General features: G+C 41.3%; 1 protein-coding gene across 1 annotated transcript in view; it reads right to left on the reverse strand.

Annotated features, from left to right (window-relative positions):
* ATP8A2 (ATPase phospholipid transporting 8A2) overlaps positions 1 to 21,927 on the reverse strand; it is a 697,351-nt gene that overhangs the window by 405,146 nt on the left and 270,278 nt on the right. Inside the window, exon 24 of the mRNA XM_064275334.1 lies at positions 589 to 761. Within this exon, the coding sequence (XP_064131404.1) occupies positions 589 to 761 (173 nt within the window). The remainder of the gene's footprint in view (positions 1 to 588; positions 762 to 21,927) is intronic.

Below are 21,927 nucleotides of genomic sequence, written 5' to 3' on the forward strand. Positions count from 1 at the left end.
AATTCTGCCTGACTTTCAAGTCTCTATCAGAACTGGACCTCTGTGCTGCCAGTAACCAATGGAATGCAGCAGAGCCCACCCTGAAGAAACCCTCCCAGACTTCATGAAAAACCAAAGACTCCTGCTTAGATCCCAACACAAAAATTCGTAGTCGGCGGAGCCAACCAAAACTCCATGTCGACTGAAAAAGAACATCAGAAAAGATGCAGGCAAGCCCCCCTGGGTCTTGGAAGTTGAGCTCAGACCCCTAGAGCTCAAGAATCAAGTTGCTAGGACTTCTGGAACATTCCCACACAGGCCTGAGTCACAGTTTGTCCAACTTCTCCCCCATCGTGAATATGACTGGAGGCTCTGGCTTTTATTTCTTTTATCTTCTTAGAAGACAATACACAGAGCAAACATTTTCAAACCACTAACTGCCTACCGCAAAATCTTTGAACTGGCAGTAAAAGTTGAATGCGTGCTTTTGTTTTGCTGGTTTCAGATACAAAACTTTAGGCCAACAATTCCTGTGCATCAATGTATTTGCTAAAAATTCAGAAAAAAGACACATCAGAAAGTGAATCTTGTGCAGCCCGCACACCCTACCTGCAACATATCACCGCTTTGCACGAGAGCGCCAAGTCCAGGAAGCTTCTCCTGACCTCGAAGGAGAGCGCGTACTTGAGCGTGTGGCCATCGATGATGAGCGCCACGTCGTTTTCCTTGCCCAACAAACTCCCCAGGTCAGTGCAGTGCTGAGTAATGGCTGCCCTTGTGGCCTGAAACAAGTGTAGGCAGAAAAAGTGCATTTTTGTGTGAGTTCGAGACATCAAAAGCAAAAATCAAAATTAAGTACCTTGAAATTAGAACATGCCCGTTCTAACGTATGACGAACACTCAACTTGGTACACGCATTTGTTAAGATTACACGCCAACACTTTCCAGGTCTGTTTTATCAGTGGAAGCACCCTGGCACTGAGATCATATATGTACATTTATTCTCTCTGGTTGGGTCCACGGCTGCTTAGAACATCCAGACTCTTCTCCACCACAGCTGTAACTGCTACAATTCTAATGACTGTCTTTGTCTTCCCTCCGCTGCACTACATGGAGTCACGGGGTGATGCAAACAGTTAACATGCTTGGCTGCTAAACGGAAACACTGGAGGTTCAAGTCCACCCAGAGGCACCTCAGAAGAAAGTCGTGGCGATCTGCTCCCCAAAAACCAACCACTGAAAACCCTACGGAGCCCAGTCCTGGACTGACACAGACGGGGCCACCGCGAGTCAAAGTCAACTCAATAGTCGGCACTGAATACGCATTATTCTCGGTGCTCCTAGAAAAGAAAACTCTATACAAACAAATGTGGTTTTGGAAAAAGATAACAGTTCTGGAACTTCAGTGGTAAATGCTAACATTTCACAGCTTGCACAAAAACCAAGCCTGTTGCCATTCCAACTCATAGCAATCCCACAGGACAGAGAAGCGCCCCCATAGGGTTTCCAAGGAGCAGCTGGTGGATTTGAACTGCTGATCTGTCGGTTAGCAGCCGAGCTCTTAACCACAGCACCACCAGGGCTCCAAGTTTGTACAAAGTAATCTTTAAAGCATACACAAAATGTTGATGTGTGCTGTCAAGTCAATTCTGACTCACAGCAACCCTACAAGACGGGGTAGAACTGCCCCATAGGGTTTCCAAGGCTCTGTATCTTCACGGAAGCAGACCGTCCCATCTTTCTCCCATGGAGCGGCTGGTGGGTTTGACTGCCAACCTTTTGGTTAGCAGTCGAGTGCTTAACCACTGTGCCACCAGGACTCCTTCTACAAGATGTTAGGTGATATAAAAATAACACAAAAGATTAGTTTCTAACTCTGCTGAGATCTTCAGACTCAACCATTCTGTCCATGCACCATCAGGATAAGAAATGAATCGATTATTTTTACAGGTTACAGAAAATATCTAATCAAATTAAACTGCCAATACCTCCCAAAACATTATTTCTAAGCTAAATGAATGTCTTGGTGGAATATTTCTTATCAGGTGGAATTAAAGCATAGAACCATTTTTATGATTAAACAAAAATGATGTTCTAATCTTCACAGTGAATCTATGACTATGAATAGGATATCTGGCTCGAATAAAAGAAAGCAGTTTTTGGCTCATTAAAAAGAAATCTGGTTCAAGTTAATGAAAAAAACACAAAAGTCTGCTGAAATTATTTTGTCTAGATAACTATTCTTTGCTATTAAGTTACATATATATGCAATTATATTATGTGATCATATGATAACATAAATTATAGTTTTAAAGAAATAAATACATTTAATGAGCAGGAATCTTTCTATCCTTAGTTACACTGAGGATCAACTACCATCACAAAGTGAGGTTATACTGTCTTACTGCTCAGTAATTTATTCTCAGTAACCCACTTCTAATCAGAAAGATGTACTGATGGCATTATTGTGGTTTAGAACACTGTTCTGTGGTTATGGCCTGGGTTCTAGTCCCAAATCTCCCCTTTTTACCTCTGTGGCCTTGGGCAAGATATTACATACACACACTCACACAAGAGTTGCCTTCCAGTCAATTCTGACTCATGGTAACCTCATATGTTTCACACTCGAACTAAGCTCCATAGGATTTTCATGGCTGTGACCTTTCAGAAGCAGATCTCCAGGCCTTTCTTCTGATGTGCCTCTGGGTGGGTTCATACTCCCAACCTTTTGCTTAGTAGCCCCAGTGCTTAACAATTTGTACCACCCAGGGACTCCTGAACAAGATACTAAACCTTGGTAAATCTCAATTTTCTCATGTGTAAAATAGAGGTGAGACTAGAAACAAATGAACTTAACAATGTACTCCTTAGGACTGGGCATGGCATATGGTTAGCACTCAATAAAACTCATGCCTCTTCCTATTATAAATATTGTATGATCTCACTTATAGAAAAGGACGACAGGCAAATGCAGAAAGACCAAAGTTTATTAGTGGTTACCAGGGAAAGGAGGGAGGGGAGGAAGGTGAGCCAGTGTTTGGAAGGAGTGAGTTTCTGTTTGCCGTGTTGGGAAATTTGGCATCAATTAAGACTATTGGTTGTATAACTGATGACGATTAATGTAATTGATACCATTTAGTTGTACACCTGAAAAATGTTGAATTGACCAAAAAAAAAAAAAACCTTATATCAAGGAAAATACACATCTCTGTAACTAAAGGCAGTGAGCAAATGCTGTCCTTGACAACATCTCTCTTGTCAGTGTAATAATATAATAATTGATACAATGTTTTAAGAACAAAAAGTTAAAGGGACTTACTAAAAAAACTCAATACTTTTTATTCTTAGTTATGTGATTCTTAATCTCCTACACACACTCTGAAAACATCTATGCTTACATTATGACGAAAACAGCCTGTCCTTTAGAATTTGGGTAATAAGGAAATAATTTGCCCCTCGAAAATTTCTCCAACTTAGAGGAACCCCAGCTTGCCCAGCAGACTGACTGTGCTCACCAGGGAACTCAGACAAGGCGGCCAGTTCTGGAGAGTGAACCTCCAGAGGCTGACTGCATGGAGGACAGATAACCTCGGGTAAGTATTTCACCCAAGGGATGAGGAGCCAAGGTACACAGATCTGACCCCAGGAGTTGGTCTCTGTTCTATCAGAGAAGCTCATTACAGTCTAGTTCGGTGCCTTTAACTTCCTTTGTCCTCCCTCATTGACTTGTTTCTGGAACCAAGGAGGAAAGATTTAGGAGTAAAATATCCCTGAGATGTGTAGACTATTACTAACGGCTTAAAAAAAAAAAAATGGGGCACAACACAAGTGGGGATATATCAAGATAGTACTATCATGGAGTGCATTCTCTATTGTTGATAGTAGCTGTCAAGTCTGCTTCAACCCATGGTGACCCCATGTACAACAGAATGCAATGTTGCCCAGTCATGTGCCCTCTTCATGATTGTTGGCATGTTGGGGTCCTTTGTTGACTACTGCTGTGTATTTGGAATGTCTTCCAACCTAGGGGGCTCACATCCCAGCACTATATCAGACAATATTCTGTGATCTATAAGGTTTTCATTGGCTAATTTTTAGAAGGAGATCCCCAGGTCTTTCTTCTTAGTCTGTCTTAGTCTGGAAGCTCCACTAACACCTGTTCACCACGGGTGGCCCTGCTAGTATCTGAAAAATATTGGTGGCATAGCTTCCAGTAGCACAGCAACACACAAGCCACTACAGTATGACAGACGGACAGGTGGTAGGTGCTCCCTTTACTTGGGGTCATTTCTGGAGCATGCATGAGGGTGGACTGGACATGGAAGTCTGCTTCTTCCCATGGCAGACAAGGAGAGGAGAGCTCCAGTACGGTCCGCTCACCACAGGTTCGCACATGCATCTCTAGGGGCAGGAGTACAGAGGGTGCCACAAGAATAAGGCTGAGCCCTGGGAAGATGAGGGGAACTGAGTGAACTGTGTCCTTTAGACATGTACAACCCCCTCCACCCGACCCTACTCCCAAGGAAATATATACAAAAGGAATGCCAGAAAGGGAGCTGGAGTTTCAACAGACACAGATAGAGACAGAGAGGAGCAGGGACAGCAGCTTTTCCTGAGTCTCAAAGGCCACCTCTGGTTCCACAGGTGGCCATGATGGGAGACACAAGTCATATTATCTTAATTTAAATTGAACCATAAAGGGCAACTGCTTGAGCCCTACTATGGGGGCAGCACTATGGTTAGCATCATAGATATAAGAAGAAAAGACGTGGATTGTGACCACAAGGATGTGAACGCAGAACGCAAACTACTGGTGAAGGGCCAACTGTGGCCCTTGGATGTAGTCAATGCTCTGTAAATATTTGCTAGACCATTTCCTCTAGAGTGAGACTTCTAATACAATATGGAGCCTACAGTGACAGATATATGCAACAGCTTAGTAGGGAACGTGGGAGAGAAGAAAGTTCATGGGTGGAGGAGGAAAGAGGGCAGATGGCAGGACAAGGCCTTGAGATGCTGGGCTCAGTCACAAAGCTTGTAGGAGGGAAAGACAATTGAATGACGCTTTATTGGTAGTACTGAATTGAAAACTCTAGATATGTGGTGGCCACCCTCTCCACTTGCAGATGAAGCACCAAACATTACTAAGTTAAGCTAACATGATGAAAGAAGATAAATTTAACATTTCTATTCCAACCAAAAGATATTTTCTCTGACACTGGTACCTAGCACAGTACATTAATAAATACTTCTTCAAACACAAAATGGATTCAGTTGAGCATTTACATGAGTTAAACCTATTAGAGTCAACCAACCAAGATGGACTTATTTGAATATCTACTATGCTTCTATAGAAATAATAATAAAAACGAAAATCTACATTCTCTATCCCCATCAATTTTATAGCACTATCAGGGTGACAAATACACACAAAATTAAGGATTAAATAATAAAAAAAAAAAACTAATCTCCTTACAGGGAAGTGTCTAGATTTCACCATCATCACACCTCAAGCTTGCTTTGACTCATCTTTGTGGTTGGATCAAGTACATTAAATTGTAAATTCTGTGAAGGAAGAAACTCCCTTTGCCATGCTCCAATCATGCTAACCCTTAGCAGGTGCTCAAACATGCTCAATTTATAAATAGTTTGATGTGTCTAAATCTTGATTCTAAATATTCTGTTGGAATATATGCTGTTGTTGTTGTTAGGTGCCATCAAGCTGGCTCTGACTCATAGTGACCCTATGTATAACAATGAAATGGTGCCCAGTCCTGCGCCATCCTCACAATGCTTTAGCCCATCACTGCAGCCACTGTGTTAGTCCATCTTGTTGAGGGTCTTCCTTCTTCCAGTCTTGGGAGCATCTACTTGACCTCCCAGTGAGCTATGCAACCTTCTTGGTACACCTCGCATCCCCATCAAAATGAGTGGTTCTCGATCAATTTTATTCCTCATATCCTAGCCTTTTTGCCTTCAGCTTCCTCTGCTCCTAAACAATGCCTTACCTATTTTCCATCCTGTTCTCCTCTCACTTCATCTGCTCAGAATCACACCTTTACCTTTGAAATTGACAAACTTTCCTACCTCTAAAGATTCTCCTGACCCCATTCTTCTAAATCCTTCCTTGACTTGTCTCCAGTCTCTCCTTTAAAAAAAAAAAAAAATTTTTTTTAGGATATATAAATTCATATATATATATGTATACATATATAAAAAAATTTTATACATATATACATACATATATAAAAATATATAGAGAGATATGCATATATATAAACCAAAACCAAACCCATCGCCTTCAAGTTGATTCCAACTCATAGCGACCCTATAGGACAGAGTAGAACTGCTCCATAGGGTTTCCAAGGAGTGCCTGGTGGATCTGAGCTGCCAACCTTTTTGGTTAGCAGTCATAGCTCTTAACCACTATGCCACCAGGGTTGTCATATATATATATATACATATATATATATATGATTGTAATCATATAAGAGAATATATTTAGGTAACACATTTTCCTCCTAAATGTTTAGGCGTCTATCTCCTAAGCACTAAAGACATTCTCCTATGTAACCGTATTAAAATGATCACATTGATACAATGCTATTATCCAACTGTTGTTGTTAGGTGCTGTCCGGTCAGTTTTGACTCATACTGACCCTATGGACAACAAAACACTGCCCAGTCCTGCACCATCTTCACAATCGCTGTTATGAACCCATTATTGCAGTCAATGTATCAACCCAACTTGAGGGTCTGCCTCTTTTTCACTGATCTTCTATTTTATCAACCATGATGTCCTTCTCTAGGGACTGGTCCCTCCTGATAACATGTCCAAAGTACATGAGACAATGTCTCACCATCCTTGTTTCTAAGGAGCATTCTGGCTGTATTTCTTCCAAGACAGATTTGTTCGTTGTTCTGGCAGTTCATGGTATAGTCAATATTCTTCACCAACACCATAATTGAAAGGCATCAATTCTCCTTTGGCCTTCCTTATTCATTGTCCAGCTTTTGCATGTATATGAGGCTACTGAAAACACCATGGCGTATCTTAGCCCGTAGAGTGACATCTTTTCGTTCTAACACTTGAAAGAGGTCTTTTGCAGCAGATTTGCTCAATGCAATGTGTTGTTTGATTTCTTGACTGCTGCTTCCATGGGCTTTGATTGTGGATCGAAGTAAAATGGAATCCTTGACAACTTCAATCTTTTCCCCGTTTATCATGATGTTGCTTATTGGTCCCCTGGTGAGATTTTTGTTTTTTCTCTTTCTTTTTTTTTAAAACTGTACTTTAGGTGAAAGTTTACAGCTCAGGTTAATTTCTCATACAAAAATTTATAGACATATTGTTATGCGATATTAGTTGCAATCCCTACAATGTGACAGCACACTCCCCCTTTCCACTCCAGGTTTTTTGTGCCCATTCAACCAGTTCCTATCCATTCCTGCATTCTCATCCTGCCTCCAAACAGAAGCCGCCCATTTGGTCTCATGTATCTGATTGAACTAAGAAGCATACTCCTCATGAGTATTATTTTATGTTTCATAGTCCAGTCTAATCTTTGTCTGGAGAGTGGGCTCCAGGAATGGTTTTAGTTCTGGGTTAACAGAGCGTATGGGGGCCATAGCTTTGGGGTGTTCCTCCAGTCTCAGTCAGACCACTAAGTCTGGTCTTTTTATGTGAACTTGAGTTCTGCTCCACACTTTTCCAGGGCTCCCTGTTGTGTTCCCTGTCAGGGCGGTCATTGATGGTAGCCAGGCACCATCTAGTTCTTCCAGTCTCAGGCTGATGGAGTCTCTGGCTTATGTGGACCTTTCGTCTCTTGGGCTAATTTTCCCTTGTGTCTTTGGTGTTCTTCATTCTCCTTTGCTCCAAGTGGGTTGGGACAAATTGATGCATCTTAGATGGCCATTCACAAGCTTTTAAGACCCCTGATTTTGGTTTTGTTTATGTTGAGGTGTAATCCATACTGAAGGCTCTAGTCTTTGATCTTCATCAGTAAGTGCTTCAAGTCTTCTTCACTTTCAGCAAGCAAGGCTGTGTCGTTTGTATATCACAGGTTGATAATGAGTTTTCCTCCAATCCCAATGCCCCGTTCTTCTTCATACAGTCCAGCTTCTTGGATTATTTGCTCATTATACAGATTGAATAAGTATGGTGAAAGGACACAACCCTCACACATCTTTCCTGACTTTAAACCATGCAGTTATCTCCTTGTTCTTTTCGAACAACTGCCTCTTGGCCCATGTACAAGTTCCTCATGAGCACAATTAAGTGTTCTAAAATTCCCATTTTTTGCATTGTTATCCATAATTTGTCATGATCCACACAGTTGAATGCCTTTGCATAGTCAATAAAACATAGGTAAACATCTTTCTGGTATTCTTTTGTTCCAGCCAGGATCCATCTGACATTGGAAATGATATCCCTCATTCCATGTCCTCTTCTGAATCCAGCTTGAACTTCTGGCAGTGCACTGTCGATATAATGTTGCAAACACTTTTGAATGATCTTCAGCAAAACTTTACTTGTGTGTGATACTAATATTGTTCAGTAATTTCTGCATTCTGTTGGATTATTTTCTTTGGAATGGGCACAAATACGGATCTCTTTCAGTCAGTTGGCCAGGCAGCTATCCTCCAAATCTCTTGGCAGACAAATGAGCACTTTCAGTGCTGCATCTGTTTGTTGAAACATTTCAACTGGTATTCCATCAATTCCTAGAGACTTGTTTTTCACCAATGCCTTCAGTGCAGCTTGGACTTCTTCCTTCAGTATCGTCAGTTCTTGATCATATGATCCCTCCTGAAGTGGCTGAACATTAACAAATTCTTTTTGTTACATTGACTCTGTGTATTCCTTCATCTTCATTTTATGCTTCCTGCATCATTCAATATTTTCTCCATAAAATCTTTTAATATTGCAACTTGATGCTTGAATTTTTTCTTCAGTTTTTCCAGCTTGAGAAATGCCAAGCACATTCAAAATATTCTTTTTGATAATGAATGTGATGCCATTCCTCTTTAATTTGTCATTCCCAGCATAGTAGATTATAGGATTGATTGTCCTATTAAAAATGGCCAATACCAGTCCATTTCAGCTCACTAATGCCTAGGATATCGATCTTTATGTGTTCCATTTCATTTTTGATGACTTCCAATTTTTCTAGAGTCATACTTTGTACGTTCCATGTTCTGATTACTAATGGATGTTTGCAGCTGTTTCTTCTCATTTTGAGTCGTGCCACCTCAGCAAATGAAAGTTCCCAAAGCATAACTATATACAAGTCATTAAGGTTGATTCTACTTTGAGGAGGCAGCTCTCCCCCAGTCATATTTTGAGTGCTTTCCAACTTGAAAGGTTCATCTTCTGACACTATACCAGATAATGCTCGGCTGCTATTCATAAGGTTTTCACTGGCTAATTTTTCAGAAGTAGACCACAGGTCATTCTTCCCAGTCTGTCTTAGTCTGGAAGCTCAGCTGAAACCTGTCCACCATGGGTAACCCTGCTGGTATTTGAAGTATCAGTGGCATAGCTTCCAGCATCACAGCAACACACAAGCCACCATACTATGACAAACTGACTGGTGCATATATGTACTATTAACAACACAAAACAAAACAAAACCCACTGCCATTGACTTGATTCTGACTCAATAGCTGCCCTACAGGACAGAGTAGAACTGCCCCACAGGATTTTCAGGGAGTGGCTGGTGGATTTGAACTGCCAACCTTTTGGGTAGCAGTCATAGCTCTTAACTACTATTCCACCAGAGCTCCATGTATACTATACACACACACACACACACACACACATATATACACACACAATATGTATATTCAAAATATTCCAACTGTCCCAAAAAAAGTACTTTTAGCTTTTTTCTTTCTTCTCTTTTTTGTTCCCTTCTCTCCTCTCATCCTCTCCTCCCATTGTTCATCTGTTCATTCCCTCCTTTCATCCTTCCCTGTAAATCTAGAATCCCATCTAGAATCACACATTGCATTTAGAGGACCTCTTCTTTGGATTTAATTCCTGTGCTTTCAGTGCCCACTTGGCAGCAATCTTTGATCAAGCCCAGACTAGCTGTGTTCACACACATGTGCAGGGGAATATAGGTCCCTTCTGTATAGTTCTTAAGCAAGCCAATCGGAGGCATTTCTATCACAAACAGTTCCTTATTCTCAAATGGACTATGATTCAAAAGTCTATTTGTAAGTTGGTTATTGGGCACTTAGAATCCATTTTCCCAAAGGAACGATGTTACAAATTGTGGTAAGATTCCCAGGGCCTGTTAATGCCTATTTAGCCTAGTCACTAAAAGTTATACCGCACTCCCTTATTTTAATAAAAAATGAATTACGGAAAGTTATAACGGACGTGCCTGTATTAAGGGGGCTAGGAGTTGGACCTGGGGGTTTCATTTCCAGAAAGATAAGAAACATTCCAAAATCCTTCATTAGAATTTGCCTTTTAGGTATTAATAATATTAAACTATATATTACCAATTTTTCATAAGCTTTACAATTTTATTTTCCTTCATAATTAAAAACACAAACGATTTAATGCCAAAAGTGAATGATTGTGGCCAAAGACCATTCTTTTAGCCACCCTGGACAATGTCCATCTTTTTCTCAGTTGTGTTATATTGTGAACCCTGAATTTCTTAGAAGATCAGCACTTGCCTTTGCATCGCCAGTTTTTTAAACAGAATTATATAAATACCATAGGCAGTGCCACCACAGGATACCAGGAAATGTTTGTTCATCTGCTGTTTACAGAGAAGCAGAGGCTCATTGGTGGAGGAACGGCTAAGTTGAAGTACGGAAACTGCTCAACCTAGGAACAAATAGAGTCTGAAAGGCCATTCACTGTTAATCAATTTGGATTTAGTTAACAAAGTATTAAATACTTTGGATTTAAATTTCTAGAACCTGGGTGCATTTCCACCAATTTGGAGATAGCAGAAATCCTTTTGCAAAATCAAGCAGTTCCAGCCACACTGAAATCTGTGGAGGCAGGTAACCCCCTCTCTCCACGATCTCAGCCACATCATATGGAATTTCTCAGACGCCAAGGTAGCAGCAGCTGCCTCAGCCCTTACTTTGATGTTCTGCAAATTCCAAGGGGCTCAGAGGAGGACGCCAAAAGCCAGCATGGCTCAAGTTTCATTAGCAGCATTTCAACCAAACTGCTTGGTCTTTGAGTTTGAGAGCAAACTCTCTTCTCCAGAATTAACGTTGGACTAATGAGTATCTGCCGATAATGCTCACCTCCAGCCCATGTCTTCAAAACCTTCTTTTCCATGCCATCAATCTCTGGTCCTTGTCCCTTGCCAGTCATCAGGTGCATCGTTTTTCCCCGTTGTGTTCTCCTGTCCTTCACACTGGTCCTACTGCCCAGTCTCTCATCCTGTGGGCAGATGTGTACACCAGCTTCTCACCGCTTTCTTTTTTTTACTATCTTTTTCAGTTCCAATGTAATCACGCACTTCTTTCTTGGTAGCACTGATAGTCTCAATGCTTTTGCACTTACGGAACTTATTGGGTGTGAAAGTACAAATACAGCAAACCTATTATAAGCTAAGAAGGCGGCCAAGGCTGAAACCCAAACCACTGCACATGGCCTCTAAGCAGGCAGAGCGTTGGAAGCAGGCAGAGCTGATCCCGTTTTGCTCTGGAGTGTTGCTTTGCTCCAGGCTACAGATATCCCCAAATTGAAAGTTCAGAAGTGGGTAAGAGGAACCTCTGTTAAGTATGTAATGACGTGAGGATTTCCTAGAATACTAGTAACTTCCAGGAAGATGGGACAACATCTCACAAGCATTAAGCAAATATTTTCAAGGGATCATTTGTCCTCCTGCCTGTCTGGTACACTCAGGCCACTTTTTGACCACCCCCCACCCACGACTGGGTTTCTCTACTCTGTCCATCCCTCACCGTTAGTACACAGTAACGTTAGATCTGTTACGACTACTGCCAGTTGCCATGGAGTCAACTCCACTCATGACGACCCCACGTGTGTCAGAGTAGAGCTGCGCTCTGAAGGGTTTGATGGCTGATTGTTCAGGGGTAGATCACTAGGACTTTCTTCTGAGGTGCCTCTGGGTGACTCGAATCTCTACCCTTTTGGTTAGTAGTTGAGCGTATTCGCCATTCCCACCACCCAAGGGCTCCTGGCACACACTGATCTACTTCCGTCACTACAGCTTTTCCTCTTCCGGAATGTCAAATAAATAGAATCAGAGTTAGTAGCGTTTTGCTTTTGGCTTATGCACTTAGATAATGCTTTGAGATTTATTCAATATTTTTGCATGTATCAATAGTTTATTCCTCTGTATTGCTGAGTAATATTCCAATGTATGAACATACCACAATTTGTTTATCCACTCACCCATTATTGTACATTTGGGTGGTTTCCAGTTTGGGGATATTATGAATAATCTGCTATGAATATGTGCATATGAACTTTTATGTGGACATATGTTTTCATTTCTTTTGGCTATATGCCTGTGACTGAAATTACCAGGTAATACCATACATAGATACATAGATACATACATAGCAACTGTATGTTTAACTTTACAGGCACCGTGAAGCTGCTTTTCAAACTGGTTATACCATCTGCATTCCCACCAGCAACGCGTGAGAGCTCCAGCTGCTCCACCTCCTCGTCAACCCTTACAGGGTCATTTATCTTTAGCCATTCTGGTGCGTATGTAATGTTAAATTTCATTGTCATTTTAATCTGCATTTCCAAAATGACTACTAATGATGTTAGACATCTTTTTAATGCTTAATGAATTAAGTTAATTTCTAGAAACCCTGGAGGCATAGTGGTGAAGTGCTATGGCTGCTAACTAAAGGGTCAGCAGATCGAATCCACCAAGCGCTCCTTGGAAATTCTATGGGGCAGTTCTACTCGGTCCTATAGGGTTGCTATGAGTCGGAATTGACTCGACGGCACTGGGTTTTGTGGTTTATTTGCTGCAACTTGAAGACATACAGCTAAGTAAAGTGGGACCATTTCAGGCAGTACACTGGGATCATTTTTGTGTAGTATAGTAAGAACTGTGTACCTAAGCATCTTTCCGCTGGGTGGGCTACCCTGGAATACCTTATTTTTCAGTTTCTTCTTTTCTCTTACATCTGAAATCTTTAAAAGTTCTACGTTTGCATCTCAAGCAGAGTTAGTGGGGAGATTCAGGAAGCGGGGTGTATGAAACGAGACTGGTAGTGACACTTAATGGCCAAGCACCATTTATAAGAAAGAGACCATTTATTTATTTAGGCTTCAGAGCCTAGAAAGTTTGAAAACCATCCATCACCACTATTTATTGAAAGAAAACTTGACTAACTGTTGTGATAGAGCTCAAATCACTGAGGTTCAAAGTCTCCAAAGAAACGTACTTTTTTCATTCCTCAAATATATTAAAAAGCGACTCCAATATGCTTAATTTATTTTCTTCCCCAAAACTAAATTTTTATTTCGGTACTAGGCATCCATTGTATGCTAACAAATATATCCTTCAATAGCTGTGTATAATAAGATCTCACAAATACATGCTTTAAGAAGCATTTGCTATTTAAACCTTGATCGTGAATCCTTAGCACAGGAAAATATAAATCACACTCTTTTTTTTTTAAATGTAAAATTCTACTTAAAGTAGATAAACCTTCCTCTATTAAGAACATGATTTCCAATTGTGACTCTCCTGCAAGAAGAATGTGAAATCAGCATTCGGAAGTGACCACTCAGCTGTGTATAAAATGGCCCTCTGTAATTCCACGGAACAGTTGCTGGTCACACTGAATCTCTGGAAGTCACCATATACCTCAAGGGACACAATGAACATCATCGTACAACTAGGACAATTTTACTATGAACCTCCCCTTAGCTTTAATTACTTAATTTTCTGACCTTTGAAGGTGTAATTTTTTAACATTTCAATGATACAGCCTTTGCATTTAAATGATTTCTCAAGTTTCCTTGATTCTTAGAGGAATTGTAAGTGCCCAAACCAAACAAAACGGAGATTGACGTTATAAAATAGAAAAAAAAAAGTAAGAAACTACCGCAGAAATGATAACTACAGTTTGTAGAGAGGGTGTTTTTAGGGAACTATGCGATTAAGCATGTCAGGTAAACCTCAGCAAAGGAAAAGAGAGCACTAGTAATCTCATACACGAGATAAAACATCAACTGCACACTAAGGAGCTACACTTGGCTCACAATGACAAAGTCGTTATATCATTACAAGTCGCATGAAGTCATTCAATTCTTGACCTACTTATTTGCTTTAAAATAAAACCTATTTCTTAAAAAACATGCACTAACTTTTGGAACAAAACTCTGCCCACGTCATGTAAGAAAATGAACATAATAACTTTAGCTTAACTCTTTAATTTCCTGACCCCAGGGGATTTACATTTTTAACTTTAATATTTCAATAATACAGTCAGAGCCTGCGCTATTGTAAAGTCTCCTTGACCCTTAGCGGAATTATGAGGGGCCCAGGCTGAGTTTAGACTTGTACGAACAGCAAATGGAAACAGTAAAACTCTTGAAAGAGAATTGGCAAAGGAGGCCATAAAAGAATATCCCGAAATGCATGTGTCGCAGCTGCAGGTTGCGTAAACAGCCTGGGAGACTGCAGCCACGTGAAGAAAAGGGACCTGGTGCTCGAGAGAAGTGCCTTCAAGAGCAGGGGGCACGGGACAGTAAGATCTGGGACCAGCTACCATCACTGCCCAGAGGCTACAGCAGAGCCACTGGGAGCCCAGCTCTGAAAGCGCCTGCCAGCAGGAATGGATACCTCATCAATTTCCCTTGAATCAGCAGCAGGGGGCTGGGGAACACAGAGAGAGGCATGTGAGAGAGACGAACAGCTGTACACAAATCCTTTGCTATATTAGGAAAACTGCTCAGGCTTATGTGGAACGCTGTTGCCACATTTAAAATTGGAAATGTTTTCTAAACGATTGTCTCCAGTCAGTAGGGGTAACGTTTATTAGTATGTGGTAAAATTAAAAAATAATAATAATAAATAAAATCATACAAACAAGCAGGAAGTGTAGAAAGAGTCTCATCTCCAGAGAAGAGTCCCCATGCTGATGACAGATATGGGAAGAAATCTCATCCCCCCGACACACACACATACCAGCTGGGCAGAACCCACTACCACTACGAAAACGTAGGTGAGGGCTAGCTTTGGGGCAGGCTGGGAACGTCCTTACCATTCTACTCTGTACACCCTTTATCCAGGATTGTAGGTCATGGAGATGGAAACTTACAGTAGAATATAAACAAAAAAATCCTTTAACCATTAGCCATTAAAGACCTGTTTGCACAAGACAAGATTCTAGGGGCTGAGGAGTCCTAGACAGAAAGAGCAGTGCAGACAAAGGCACAAAATGGCAAAAGGTCAGCATGAGTCTGACAAACTCAGGCAATAAGTATCACAGGCCTTCAAGGTGGTGAGGAGCCAAGGGCTCAAGTTAGGAAGGTGCTAGAGGGCTAGAGTCTGGCAGTACAGGATGAAGCATCTGGACTTCTTTCCAGGACTCATAGGGAACCAACAAAGGCTTATATGTGTAAAAATACCACACACAGATCTTCCTTTGAGGAAGATTGCTCACCAACAATGCAGAAGATGGATAGGAATAGGGACCAAAACCAAACCAGCCGCTGTGGAGTCGACTCTAACTCATGGTAGCCCCATGTGTGTTAGTAGAACTGTGCTCCCGAGAGCTTTCCATGGTTGAGTTTTTGGAATTTATCACCAGGCCGTTCTTCTGAGGTACCTCTGTTTGGTCTCAACCTCCAAGCTTTCAGTTAGTAGCTGAGGGCCACCCACGGATTCAGAGGAATAAGGACAGCAGCCAGTTAAGAAGGCTTCAGATAGTGAGGGTCTAACTGTTGACTGCGATAATAGAGACAAAATCAGGGAACATTCCAAGAGGGCCAGAGAAAAAATGAAGTTCCCAGCCAGGTAGATAAATGAGGCCATTCATTGAAAAAAGGAGTGCAGGAGGAATTGGTGGAAGGATGTGTAGAATGTTATTGGGGACCAGAGAATATGGACTTTGTGGATAGGGAGTTGGCTATTTGGTTTAAGAGCAACGTCTGGGTTCAACCCCACCTTTTTACCCTGATGTCAACCCACTGCTTCCTGTAGACTGTGGAAGGGTTTGCCTATGAAAACTGTGGGGATTCGAGAAGGCTCTTCAAGCCCTAAGACACCCAGAAAAGCTCTCTAGGAATATTGCTACACAGAATGACAATCTGGTGAGTCACTCAGAGCACGGTGCCCCTTTGGACATCTACCAAATTGAGACTGAACATCCGGCAGCAATCACTTGTTCTCTGTGGATCATGCAAACTTTCAATCAAAGTTGGTTGAAGACAAAAAATAAACCATTTGGGTAGTTTCCATACCACTCCCCTTGGGTGAAAAAGGCAAACAAACACATCACTCATCATACAGCAGGTGCTGAGAAAATGCTTGTCACCTTGTTTTGGGAATTTTTGCTGCTTCCTGAACTCCTGACCCCAGCCGGAACAATCCTGTCACTGTCCTCTGGGAACAATACTTCCTTCTCTGCTCAGCTATTCCCTTCCGTCCATCACTGCATCCAAGTTGAGACAACAGCCTTAGGTTAAATTTTTTTAAAAATTATTTCAGACTCTAGCTTAGTGGGCCATTCACATATTCAGAAAATATTTATGGATCACAACTGTGGGGATATAGTAGTGAACACAAAGATAAAAGCCCTGTTCTCAAGAAGCTGACACATTAGTGAGGGGACAGAATCTAAGCAAATCATTACACCATGCAATGTCATGTGGTATAAGAAAAATAAAGCAGGATTTAGGAGGCAGAAGCTCATCAGAACACTGGACATTAGGGGTCTTGGTCAAGAAGTCTGATCCATGCAAGGACTTAAAAAAAAAAGGACTTAGCGCAGGAGAACTACAGTTAACGTTCACGTGGCAAAAAGGTCCCAACAGATGATCTGAGTGATCATGGAGGAAAATCAATAGAATGACTAAAGGTTAATCATTCATCCTATATTTAAAAAAAAAAAAAAAAATTTAAGCCAAAATTTAAAAGCCCAGGAGATTTCACAGGAAAATCCTGATGTCCAGCTTCTCTTGCAAAAAAATTACAGTATCTAGGACTTGAGGGCCCATGTTCCTGCAAAGCCATAGCAGCTAGAGGTGGGTAACGCACACACTTGCTCCACAGCTTGCCATGGAGCCTCCCGACCCGATTGTTTCCCTGAATCTGGAGCACCGTTGATCATCGGTGGCTGGGCTTGTACTGCTTTACCACTATGTACGTACCTCTCCATTCAAAGTGGAAATGGGAATTACCAAGGGGGCCGTACATTTCTGGAGTTTGGTGTATAGGTCTCCTTCAAGAGTTTCCATTATATCCCGGGCCTCTGTGGGCATGTATTGCCACCTCGCATCTTAGGGAGCATCGTATTCTTTCATTCCTAATGGGGCACACTCATCCAAAAAGGGGAACGCCCAAGGCCTCTACCTGTTTTGCTTCTGGGTTGTCACTGGCTGGTTCTAACACAGGCACAGCAACGGATTCCTCCTTCCAGCTAGTGGATGAAGACTGCCCTGCCTCCACCTCCCATTAAACTAGTGATTTTGAGAGAACACGCACCTTCCCAGATTTAAAAGACAAACAAAATCTGTAAAAATAAGGATTTCCCAAAGCACCTTAAATTTTTCTTCAGGCATTTCATCTTCCATCTAACACACACGGTTGTCCAGATAGCTAGCTAGCAATTCTATAGGGGAAAATAATGTGTCAGTTTTAGTATTTAAAACTTTTAACAGAATGGCACATGAGATAGAATTAGTAATTTCTGGTGTGCCTATGAAAGCTTTCTTTTTCATTAATACATTTCTGGGCCCCCAAACCCTAAGTGCTAAAATGCTTTAGAAAAGAGAAGAAACGGAATTCTGGGGTAAAAGAATACACACACACACACACACACACACACATATAAAACTACATAAGTATGAAACCAGAAAAAACCAAACCCATTGCTGTTGAGTCAATTCCAGCTCATAGCAACCCTATAGGATGGAGTAGAATTGCTCCATAGAGTTTCCACGGAGCGCCTGGTGGATTCAAACTGCCGATCTTTTGGTTAGCAGCCGTAGCTCTTAACCACTATGCAGGGTTTCCTACATAAGTATATGTAGTTTTATATATATATATATATAAAAACGAACATATATATAAATACATCTACATATGCAGTTTTATATGTATATATACGCACATGAAGAGAATATACGTGTAATTATACCCTGTCCTATAGGGTCGCTATGAGTCAGAGTTGACTCGATGGCACTGGGTTTTATGCACATATAAAGAGAATATATATATATACATACTTTTTTTATGTAGTTATACATATATGTAGTTACATAATACATGCATAAATAAATATGTAGTTATACATATCTACATGTATATGTACTTATACATATATTCTCTTTATATGTGTGTGTATACACACACACACACAGGAATATATAACCACTTTTGTTAACCTACAGAAATTAAACATTTTAATTCAACAAACATTTTCTATGCTGTTATATACAGGTGATATAAAAATGAATTAGGCCACCCTGTCTTCAAGGAGCTTGCAATCAAGGACACAGAAATTAAATTAAATTAAAAATAAGAGAAATGCAATTATGGAAGGTTGTAAAAAAAAATAAATGAAAGAGAAATTCTTACAGGGGAGGGATGAGAAGGAGAAAACATTACTAAAAACTACAGAGGTTCATTTATAATTGAGTCAACGTTCAGAGGGAAGTAACAGGAAAATTCAGTGTTGATGAGGGAAGGAGAAAGGGCACTCCAGCAAAGGAAACATCATCTGCAGAGGAAAGGCAGCTTGGCAACTGTCCTCCCCAGCATACACCGGAAGAATACCAAGACATGAGCTGGAAAGCTAGATGGGGGCTGGGGGTAAAGATCCTTGGTTAAGAAATCTGAATTTCTGAAAATGATAAGAAAAACTGCAGGGATCAGTCCCAGGACATTTTCTACCTGTACATTTGTTGGTCTCGTTCAGTCTTAGGACCTTAGATATCATCTATATGTTAATGACTTTCAAATTCATACCCCCAGGTAGAACCTCTCCCCTGAAGTCCAGCTTCCTAACTTACTAGCCCAGTTTGGTTGTCTAAGAAGGCACCCCAAACATAGCTTTCCAAAACTCAGCTCTTGATTCCCTCCTTCCCAAACCTGTGCATCCCAACACTGAATATTTATGGAACACCAACTATGGGGGATACAGCAGTGAACACTTCCTCCTCCTCAGTTAAACGACAACTCCATCCTTCCAGGTACTCAAGCCAAAAATACTGCAGTCATTCTTATTCCTCTCTCACACCCCACCTACTAAATCCATCAGCAGATCATGTCACCTGTGCCTTCAAAATGCACCCAGAACCTGCCCCATCTCACCACATCAGCACTAGAGCCAGCCACCCTCCCTCACCTCGGTTATGAGAACGGCCTCCGAAAGTATCCCCTGCTTCCATCCTGGCTCCCCAGTGCTCTGTTCTAAGTGTATCAGAGCAATCCTGCTAGCATGAAAGGCAGATCATACCAGTCAGTCCAATTTCTTCCAAAGGCTTCTGTTCTCTGTCCAAGTAAAACCCAAGGTCCTTCCAAAGGCCTGCCAGGCCTACACCCCTCTGACCTCATCTTGTACCCCAGCCCTCACTAACTCCTTGCTGTTTTCCAAACACACCAGGCCTGATACCTTTCCCCCACCCTCCTTCTCCCAGATTTCCACGTGGCCCATTCCAACTTTCTTGAAGTCTTTAAACAAACGTCTCCTTCTTGACAAGACCCTCCTGAACAACCCTATTTAAAATCACCCCCTCTTTATTTCCCTTCCTTGCTTTATTTTTCCCAGACACTAATCACGTTTCATATTCTATATCTATATCTATATGGCTTACTGTCTGCCCTTTCCGCTAGCATATAAATTCCCTGGGGCCAGGGAGTTTTTGGCTGACTTGTTCACTATTGTACTTTCAGGGCCCAGAATGGACCCTGGCCCACAGAACATATTCAAATATTTATTCAACAAAAAGATGGCTTAGAGAAGGTAAAAATGGAAAGCAGGGAGATAAGTTAGAACATTATGTCAATATCTACACATATAATAAAATCTAGACTAAGGAAGTGACAAAATTGAAAACTTTTCAGGAGCAGAAAGTACCGACTTTGGTAACTGAATAGGAGGGCTGTGGAAGGGATTATTAACTGAAACAACAAGGACATTGGTGGCTCAGTGGTAGATTTCTCACCTTTCATGCAGGAGACCCAGGTTCTATCACCAACCAGTGCATCTCATGAGCAGTCACCACCCCACCTGTCAGTGGAGGCTCTCGTGTTCCTATGATCGGAACAGGTTTCAACAGAGCTTCCAGACTAAGGCAGACTAGGAAGAAGGACCTGGTGATCGACTTCTCAAAGTCAGTTAATGAAAACCCTATGGACCAAAACAGTCCAATCCAAAGCTGGTCATGGGCATGGCATGACACTGGACAGTGTTTTTTTCCATTGTGCATGCATGGGGTCACCATGAGTCGGGGGTGACTTGATGGCAACTAACAACAACGACTTTGAACAACAGCTCGATAGCCTTCGTGGAGATGGAGAAGGCCAGAGGGCGAGAGAAGGAGAGGAGGGGAAGGAGGGTGGTCATGGGGCGTCCAGTTGCTGAGCGTGTTAACAGAGTACCTCTAGCACTGATGAGATACAATATGCATTTATATATCCTTCTCAATATAATTCAAAGCCTAATAAATTATTCATAAAGCTTTTTTTTTAAAGTTCAAATTGTTCTGAAATTTAATAAACCCAAAGACTCTCAAAGGCTCATATTCACTAGATATATGTTGCAGATTAACCCCATCTTCCAGAACAAAAGAAAAAATTACAGACACCAGAAATACGTGGGAAATGATGATTTACAGAGGAGCAATGTGTCCCCAGTGCTTGAAAGTATGTAGGGGGGAAAAAAAGAGAGATGGGTCTCTGTTCTCCCAGACTCACATTTCATATGTTCTAAATCCAGCACAGATTCGACCTTTGCTTTAAATAGACTTTCTTGTCGAGGAGGGAAGAAAACATTGATTCATCCGAGACTCCTGAACGACCTACTGTTCACATTACTTGAAATAAAGTCTGTTTTAAATCAGAATTCTTGAGACATAGAAATAAATATACCAAGAGGTTTCTAATTCTATGCTTTCACCAAGTGATTATTTTCATTCACAACAGTGGACGAACTCGATATGGTCTTTCCAGAAGAAAGCCCACGACCACAGAGCAGAGCGCAGAACTGAATCAATCAGATCAATGCCGTCCCGCCTCAGACGTCAGCTTGTCTCGCGATCAACACTTTCAATAGAACAAATAAGTATGTGAAATAGAGATGACTTCTCAGAAGTTGCCAAGGCCAAGTGTTAATTCAGCAACATTTGAGGAATAAGGAAAACCTGGGAGCAGAAAAGTTTCCAGGAAGACTGAAAAAGGTTAAACCAGAATCATTCAATACCAGGACTGTTCACTCAGTAAACTTGAAACGTACAAGCCTCCCACTTGCTGAAGTCCGTCCGTCCAGATCAGTGCTACAGATTCCAGGGCTAACTAGCCAGTTCATATTTGGCCCTGGCCCTAAGCCTTCTTATGCTAGTCTCTACCAATTTTGTTTCCTCTCAAGCCTTTTGAGTATCTATTTTACTGTTTATTTTAAACCACCATCAGAAGACAATAGGAGAAACAAAAATATAAGTCAAATACAAATCTGCTTTACTATCTGTTTCACTTTGGGGAAGAAATCTGAAAATGTACTTTGGGTACCATGTCAATCAATGAC

The sequence above is a fragment of the Loxodonta africana genome, chromosome 23 (assembly GCF_030014295.1).
Source record: "Loxodonta africana isolate mLoxAfr1 chromosome 23, mLoxAfr1.hap2, whole genome shotgun sequence".
In the NCBI taxonomy this organism is placed as follows: domain Eukaryota; kingdom Metazoa; phylum Chordata; class Mammalia; order Proboscidea; family Elephantidae; genus Loxodonta; species Loxodonta africana.